Source organism: Panthera uncia, chromosome D4, assembly GCF_023721935.1.
Source record: "Panthera uncia isolate 11264 chromosome D4, Puncia_PCG_1.0, whole genome shotgun sequence".
Taxonomy (NCBI): domain Eukaryota; kingdom Metazoa; phylum Chordata; class Mammalia; order Carnivora; family Felidae; genus Panthera; species Panthera uncia.
The window spans coordinates 43,065,900-43,074,696 of NC_064807.1; the positions used below are offsets into that span (position 1 = coordinate 43,065,900).

An 8,797-nucleotide genomic window follows, 5' to 3' on the forward strand; every position below is an offset into this window, starting at 1 on the left:
CTCTGCCAGGCAGCTGGGAAAGGTACCAGTAAGTGAGGCTTTGGACACCTTCCTTACTTGTTCAACAAATATGAACAAATAAACATGACCCCTTCTCGGGTACAGATGTCACATTGGACCCTGGGACCGGGAAAGAGAGCTTGATTGACTGAGGAGTGGCCCGTGGGGGAGGGGGGGGGGAAGGAGACTCTGAGGGAGGGTTTAGAAGGACCCTCAGCCACCAGCTGCCTCTGGACATTCCTCCCTAGGAACAGAAGTCACCCCCTTATGAGTGATTCGGGAACAACAAAAGGAAAATAGCAGTTGAAATTTCTTTGGGCTGTTAGCATTTGTTTCCGAAAAGCATTTTGTCCTAGCATAGGTCAGAGTTCTTTCCTTCACTCAGCAAAGAGTGGGAGCCCTCTGTGTGCCCAGTGTTGTACCAGGGGAAGACCAGCTATCAACAAATAGCTACGACATGAAGGATGCTAGAAGGCTTATAATCCCTACAGAGGACATGACAGGAGAGGAGGGGGTAATGGGGAATTGGGAGGAATCACTTAGGGGGTGGAGACAGGTGGTACAATGGTTAAAGACAGTGATCAGGAAAGGGTTTACTGAGTGATATTTGAGCAGAGACTTGGGAGACAATGAGCCATGTGGTTTTGTGAGGAAGAACATTCCAGGTGGCAGCAGCAGCCGATGCTGAGGTCTGGGGAACACGCCCGGGATATCTGACGAGCACAAGGATCCCCGGATGGCGTGGCGGATAAGCAGAGGCAGCAAGGGGCAGAGTATGTAGGAGAGCAGGTGGAGGGCAGAGGAGAAGCCGGGACGTGTGGGGCCTTGCGGGCTTTCCCTCTGGTTGGAAAGGAAGACATGGGAGGCTTTGAATGGAGCGTGGAGAATGGACCATGGGAATGAGGGTGGGAGGACACAGTTGCCATAACTCAGGCAGGAGAGGACGGTGGCCTGGACTCAGGCGGGGGTGGTAGGAGAGGCCGGCTTTTGGGTATATATTGAAGGCAGAGCTGCTGTGGGGTGTGTGGAAAGAGAACAAGGACTCCAAGATTCTTGGCCTGAGCTTCCGAAAGCATGGAAGATTCTTTGGAGCGGGCAGGGGGAGATCAGGAGTGCATTTTGGACATGTTCAGTTTAGGTCCATAGCACACGTGGGTTGACACGTCAAGGCGGTCAGGTATGTGAGTGAGTCAGGGAGAGGCCTGGGTGAGACACATTGGGGGCCATCTGTGTATGCATGGTGTCTACATCCACAAGCTTGTGGGGTGACAGTATGTTGGGCTGGACCTCCAGTGCCAAGGGCCTAGGGGGATGTGAGGAGCCAGAGGAAAGTGGCCAGCGAGCTGGGTGGCAACCAAGCCTGATGGCGACCTGCTTTCTGGATCCCTGTGCAGGTGCGACAACGTGCGTGTATTTAAGCTGGGCCTCTTCTCCGGCCTCTGGTGGACCCTTGCGCTCTTCTGCTGGATCAGTGACCGAGCCTTCTGTGAGCTGTTGTCCTCCTTCCACTTCCCCTACCTGCACTGCGTGTGGTAAGCCCCAGCGACCCCACGGGGATCTGTGCTTGTTGTCAGGCATCATTCTCCCTGCAGGGTGCGCAGGTGTGTGAGGGGACAGCACAGGCTGAGCGCCTTTCTCCTCACAGAGACCGTCAGGAAAGTGTGCTCAAAGGCGGAAGGGGCTCCAGGGAGCAGGCTTAGCCAGAACTAAAAGACCTAATTGTGCGTGTTTCAAGTCTGCGGTCTCTTACCTTTAGCTCCATTACTAAAGCATAAAGGAGCTTGAAAACCGAATCTGTAACCTGAGCTGTAGCTTGATCTCTAGGGGGGGGGGGGGGGGGGGGGGGGGGGGTAAGGCTTGGGACAGATAGGATGTGGGGCCTGGGATGCCCAGGTGACAGCATCACAGGTCATCTAGGGACAGTCTCAGCCACTCCCTTTCCAGACAGAGACGGATGCCCAGAAGGGGAAGGCGAACTAATGCCTCACCTGGGCGTTCAGTCATAGGGAGTTGGAGCATCTATGCATTGGAATGCTCAGGTTACACGGTGAAGTTTGAAAATCAAAAGCAGCAAGCGGTTTACTGAGCAACACTCAACAGTTTCCACTCAGGAGGCTGAGGGAGGAAGTCAGAGCGGTTTCTTCCCAGGAACTGCTTTAGCGACGAACCCAGAGTCCCGTTTCCCTCCACCCGCCACGACTTCTGATTGCAAGAGATAACAAGGACCAAGAGACATCTGCTTTAGGACGGCCCTTGTCAATTGAGAGCACCCAGGGAGAATTCTAGTGGTGAGGAGTTGGAAAAACTCTATCAGATCCAAGATTCAGAACAAGCTTGACTTCTGTCAGGAGATGCCTAGGACTCTGGTTTGGGAGAACTCGTATGAATTCCTTTGAACATGAGAATTTGTATATATCTAGCAGGAGACACAATCTGCTCTCAGTGGAAGGCTTGGGGACTCCCAGGACTGTTCGCAGAAGACAAAGTAAAACAGCACAAACTGGAGATTCTAGTCTGAGGGTCCTTTGCCTGATATTTTTTAGGTTCAACCTCGACTTACAGTGTATAGATTCACTAGTATGAGTTTGTTGAGTTATAATGGAGATAATAAAATGCAGATTTTTAAATGTTTATTTTTGAAAGAGATCAAGGAAGGGGGGAGGGGCAGAGAGAGACAGAGACAGAAACAGAGCTCAAGAGGGGTGGGGCCGAGAAAGAGAGACAGAGACAGAGAGACAGAGTGAGAGCAGGGGAGGGGCAGAGAGAGAGGGAGGCACAGATACTGAAGCATGGTCCAGGCTACAAGCTGTCAGCACAGAGCCTGATGCGGGGCTCGAACTCACAAACTTTGAGATCATGACCTGAGCTGAAGTTGGATGCTTAACTGACTGAGCCACCCAGGCGCCCCTAAAATGTAGATTTTAAGTGTATAATTTGATGAGTTTTGATAAATATGTACATGTGTGTAAAGACGACCTCATTCAAGATGTAGTGCATTTTTATTAATCCAACAGTTTAAGCAAAATTTAAAAATTAGACTGTAATAACTTTGGCTCAAACTTAATTTGTTTCTAAGTGTTGTGTACTTCCTGCCTTGTTTTTCAAAGGTGAAAAACATCTTTTTGTACCAGTTGGGACGCTTTAAGAACAAATTTAAACCGAAGTATAGAGAGAGGCTCTCATAAGTCTGTCTGCCAACAAGTGATAACAATTGTTCTTAACCTGAGGTTTATTCTTCTGGATTTTCAGATTTGTTTATTTAAGTAATTTCTGCACAATGGGACTCTTAAACTCACGACCCCGAGAATCAAGGGTCACACGTGCTACGGACTGAGCCAGCCAAATGCCCTTTCTTTCAGATTTTTGTCTGTTTCTCTAATTCTACCTTTACTTATTTAAAAAAATGTTTTAAGTTTATTTATTTTGAGGTGGGGGGTGGGGAGGCTCAGGGAGGGCAGATAGAGAGGGAGAGAGAGTCCCAAGCAGGCTCTGCATTGTTAGCACAGAGCCCAACGTAGGGCTAGAACCCGCCAACTGCGAGATCATGACCTGAGCCGTAATAGAGTCAGACACTTGACTGAGCCACTCAGGCTCCCCTCTAATTCTGCTTTTAAAGAACAATTCTATACATGATGCAAATGATCTTTTTTTTTTTAAGAGAATATTAGATATATTTACATCGATATATCTAGATATCTATGTATCTAGATATATGTCCAAATCCAGGGAGATTATCTAGATCCAGGGAGATTATATTAATGAACACTTTTTAAAAGTCTATAAGATAATGCCTTTTACCCATACTGTCCTATATACTAGATATTATTAACTCTTGAATCTTAACCTGATTAAAAATATTTTTATTTTCATGTCTTTGTAAGAAAAATGGCATTATTATTGAACATCTTTTCCAACATAAGCTTACTCTTTGTATTTCTTCTCTTGAAAGGAGCCTTTTTGTTGGTCTTCTCTGCAGAGTATTTCTATTTTTAAAAATTTTTATCTAGCACCTAGTGCCTGGCACATAGTAGTAGGCAGTCATTACTGTCCCATAACTAGGTGTGTGTGTCATGCAAATTTACATCATTTTCAAGAGTATGGAGGGTACTACATTGAGCCCTCTTGGGGGCAACATCCAGCATCAGTAATTATCTGCCTGAGGCCAATCTCGGCCTTGCTGTCTTCATCCACTGCCCACTCCCACACTGATGGTTTTAAAGGGCATCCTGTGAAATGATTACTTTTTGAGAGTTCTTTGGAATATAGGGATTTTAACTCTTTGGTCATGTGAGTAACAAGTCCCCCCCCCCCCCCCCCACTTCCATTCGTCTTTGAGTATAGAATGATATTTTGGGGCCATGTTGATTTTAAACATTCATGTTCCAACATCTGTCAGTCTTTTCCTGTAGGGTTTCTGGGCTTTGTGTCATTATCAGAAAGGCCTCAGCCACCGAAGTTTATAAAAACACTTTCTTTGATTATATTTAAGAAATAGATTTAAAAGCTTTCATTCATCTAGAATTAGATTTCAGTCTAAGAGAAGGAAGGATTACATGCTTTTAATTTTTTTTTTTTTTTTACATTTTTATTTTTGAGAGACAGAGACAGAGCACAAGCGGGGGAGGGACAGAGAGAGGAGACCCAGAATCTGAGGCAGACTCCAGGCTCTGAGCTGTCAGCACTGAGTCTGACACAGGGGTCAAACTCACAAACCGTGAGATCATGACCCGAGCCGAAGTCGGACGCTCAACTGACTGAGCCACCCAGGTGCCCCAGGATCACATGCTTTTAAATGGTCCCTTGCTTGATAAAGATTCATGTTAAAACTTTTTACAGACACAGTAAAAAAGTTTCCCTGCTAAACTGTATACAAGCAGTTTAATCAGTATAAAATGATTCCTAATAAAGAGCATTAACTATGTGTAAGCAACCTTGGAGTAAGAAGATGGGATCCAATCAGACGTGCTCAGTTCCCTCCATCTTCCTAGCACTGGTTTTAAATCTTTGGGTGTCAGTTGAGTGTCAAAGGCATTTGCATGTTTGCTCCTATTAGAACTTTCTGAAACAGGCCCTGTTTGCACCAGATTTATCACTCTCCTGCTATTCTGGAGATTAGTGGTCACCTTCACCCCTTCCTAATTGAAAAAGGCACTGGGCTGTCATTACAGCCAGGAATGGTGGGCTGGCCCAGCGGGAGGGGCAGGCTAGCGTGAAGGTGGCCATCTTTGCCTGTGTCAGGTGCTCACTCCCTGTGTCCTTCTCGCAGGCACATCCTCATCTGCCTCGCTGCCTACCTGGGCTGTGTATGCTTTGCCTACTTTGATGCAGCCTCCGAGATCCCTGAGCAGGGCCCCGTCATCAAGTTCTGGCCCAGTGAGAAGTGGGCCTTCATCGGCGTGCCTTACGTGTCCCTCCTGTGTGCCAGCAAGAAATCACCAGTCAAGATCACGTGATGGCATGGCTGTGGTGGCTTGGCTTCTCTGCTTATTTTCCCTGATGCACGGGCTCCCTTTGCCAGCAAAGACAGCCGGGGGCTTGCAGAGTCCGGGGGAGGGCCTGTCTTTTAAAAGTTCTGTTCCCGTGGGCTCAACTAACGTGTCTGTGGCCCGCCAGGACTCTACCACGCAGGGGGAGGAAGGTCTTCCCCTTTCCCAAAGATGGAAAGTGGAGGGCTGAGGGGCACCAGGTGGAACTTCTCAGCCTCTTCCAGATGCGGTAGTTTGTTGGGCTGTATCCTTTCTGGCAATGGCAGAGCAGTCCCTCGGGGAGCCCATTTCCCAGTGGGAGATGGGTCCAGACTCGACCATTCCCATGTGCTCTCCGTGTCAACTCTCCTGCTGACCGACAGGCCCTGCGACAGACTCAGACCTCTGTCTGATGGAAGATCCCAGGGATTTTCATTTGAGGAAACTGTCCTAAAACAAGACCAAGCCAATGAAATCCACACAGGGCTAATGGCTAAGGAGGCATCCATGTAGAGCTCTCCATAACCAGGTTTTACATGCACTTGTGAATCTTTTCTCTACTACCTCTGCTGAGAGATGGGGATTTGACTTCAGAGGAGGGTGAAGCAGACGAGAAAAACCCTCTCTGCCAAAAGCTACACTCTGCTTTAAGCCATTCTTGAAGATGAGCGCAATTTTTAGATGTGGACATTGTTGGTCCCCTCCCCAAACCAACGGTCACACACACACACACACACACACAGGATAGTTGTGGTGTGAGCAGTCTGCACACAGACCCCCCCGCTCCTTAGTGCCGAGCTCCGTAAGGTCAGGCCTCATGACAATCACGGTGGGAGTCCTGCCTGGTTCAACATCTGGAACAGACATGAAGTTCTGGAAACTTGTGCTGATTGGAAGCCTTCTGGATGCTCTTCCATTTGGAAGTTATCCCCCAAAATGTCACGTCTTCTTTCTGCAAGATTTCCTGCGGGAATCATACTCCATATTCTCCCAGTACAAGGTGCTTCCTGTGGTTTCTCCAAGGATTTGATAGCTGCTTTTCTCTAGAACTGTGGCTCTTTGGGTCGTTGGTGCAGCAGGCAATGCTGTTGGCCTTCTCAGTTTTTCCTCACCTGAAGGGACACTAGCCAAAACTAATCTCTTCATTGGGCCGAATGAAGACTCTAAAACGGTCATCAAGGTGTGAGGGGGAATGCATGACCTCAGGGATACTCACTTTAACTCACATCTCCCGCTTTGCAACATTCCATCATGAAAGAGGGCAGGACAGACATGTCCTTGTGTGGATGGGAGTCCTGTCGCTAAGGATCTAATAAGAATTGGGCAGGACCAGCATGTGGCAGGTCTAGGAACTTTGGCTCCAGTTAGAATTTGCACAGGATCGAAGGTGAAAAGTCCAATAAGGAACTGAATTGAGAGTTTAAAAATGAAGGACTTTATTCTGCTTCTGTGGTTTTCAAGTTATTTTTAGCAGAACCCTATCTGCAATAAGAAATCATCAAGGAACCCAAATGTGTGATAGATGGTGCATTCTAGTAGTTTAAATTTAAGGCTAAACTTCTACATTTCCCTTAATATCATGCAGCGAAAAATGCAAGTTAAATTGGTGGTTTCCATGGTAAAAAATTTGGGATTGAATGAGTGTACCCTGTTTATTATAGCTTAAAAATATACTTTAAAAATGGTATTTAAGTATTTGTGGGGCTTCTAGTGCACTTCTGAGACCTAGGTGGTTCATGAACTACCTAGAATTTTGTTTTGTTTTTTAAATTTTTAATGTTCATTTTTGAGAGAAAGAGACAGAGCACAAATGGGGGAGGGGCAGAGAGAGAGGGAGACACAGAATCTGAAGGAAAATCTGAGCTGTCAGCACAGAGCCCAACGTGGGGCTTGAACCCACAAACTGTGAGATCATGACCTGAACTGGAGTCAGATGCTTAACCAACTGAGCCAGCCACCCAGGCGCCCTGGAACCACCTAGAGTTTTAAAACTGCTGTTCAGTCTTTTGGGTTTAAAGTCTAGAATTTTTTCAAAGGGAATTAGACTGTCCTCACTTCAGATGGACTTCCCAGGTTTGGATTCTGGTGTCATTCATTCTGGAGTATAAAAATGCTCCAAAGTAGGGGGAAGCTTTGATTTACTTTAAGTCCAGCTGTCTTATTGTGGAAGCATACATGAGGAGAAGGGGCCGTGGGAAGTGTTTGTGCTCTATGGGAGGTTTAATTTCCATCTCAAGGGCTCCTCAGTGATGAGAGCATTGTTCCAGCAGTTAAGGAGGGTGTGGGTCTCTCCATCAGGTAAAGGGGTAGGTCCCTGGGGAACACCACCTTCTAACTCCCAACTCTTTGACCTTAACTCTTCTGGAAATTTCTTAGTGTCCATTGGAAATAGAGATAAGCTGGGACTGCTGGAAATGAGGAAATAAGTGCCCTGACAGGGCTGTTTCCATCTACCTTCTACAAGAAAAATGGCTTAGTTAAGATGTCAGAAGGAATGCTTTTGTTGTAAAAAAAAAAACAAAAACAAAAACAAAAACAAAAAAAAACCAAACCAGAAGGCCCTTCTAGAGATTGTTGTTTTTTTTTTTTTTAACATTTATTTATTTTTGAGACAGAGAGAGACAGAGCATGAATGGGGGAGGGTCAGAGAGAGGGAGAGAGGGCTTGAACTCACGGACCGTGAGATCATGACCTGAGCCGAAGTCGGCCGCTCAACCGACTGAGCCACCCAGGCGCCCCCTAGAGATTGGTTTTGATGAGCTAAGGGCTGATAACAGGTATGGAATGGGGTATATTGTAGGAGGACAAAAACATAACTTCTACTTTTGAACAAAAATCGCTATGGCTTGTTAGTGTGAAGATGGTAAATCAAGAAAGTAGGAGTTTAAATATTTTATTTGAAGTTAGGTTTATGGCATCATTCGTGTTTATATTTACGATGCTTTTATAGCACTCCAGGCTCTTGAAGAGAATTAGAAAGCTGCAGGAACGTTGAAGAGAAAAAAGTAGTCTGCATTTCTATTGTCCAAGGGCAATCATTGTTAATATTTTGGCATTTTGGTGTATTTCCTCATCTTTTTTTCTTCTCCCAATAGAGTTGTAAATAGAGGTCTCTTAGCATGCACAGTTCATCTGGTAGCTCGAATGGAATATAAATGTCAGTTGTGTATTTTCCACGAAGAGCAGCTTTTGGAATACACTTGAGTTAGCTCTGCACTTGAGAGCTCATCACTGGATTCTGACTTACTGCCGAGTCTTTTTACATTGAGCCGGACATGAATAGGTCCTGAGAAATAATGAACCGAAGTCTACTTTTTGTTAGGCCTCTGCAC

The 8,797-nt window shown here is 46.2% G+C and overlaps 1 protein-coding gene across 2 annotated transcripts in view; it reads left to right on the forward strand.

Moving 5' to 3' along the window:
- The window catches only part of ACER2 (alkaline ceramidase 2), a 35,956-nt gene extending 27,403 nt beyond the window's left edge, over window positions 1–8,553 (forward strand). For both annotated transcript variants that reach the window (XM_049620261.1, XM_049620192.1), the window contains exons 5-6: window positions 1,395–1,532; window positions 5,267–8,553. In XM_049620261.1, coding sequence (XP_049476218.1) covers window positions 1,395–1,532; window positions 5,267–5,453 — 325 coding nt within the window. In that variant the 3' untranslated portion in view covers window positions 5,454–8,553. The remainder of the gene's footprint in view (window positions 1–1,394; window positions 1,533–5,266) is intronic.
- The last annotated feature ends 244 nt before the right edge of the window (window positions 8,554–8,797 follow it).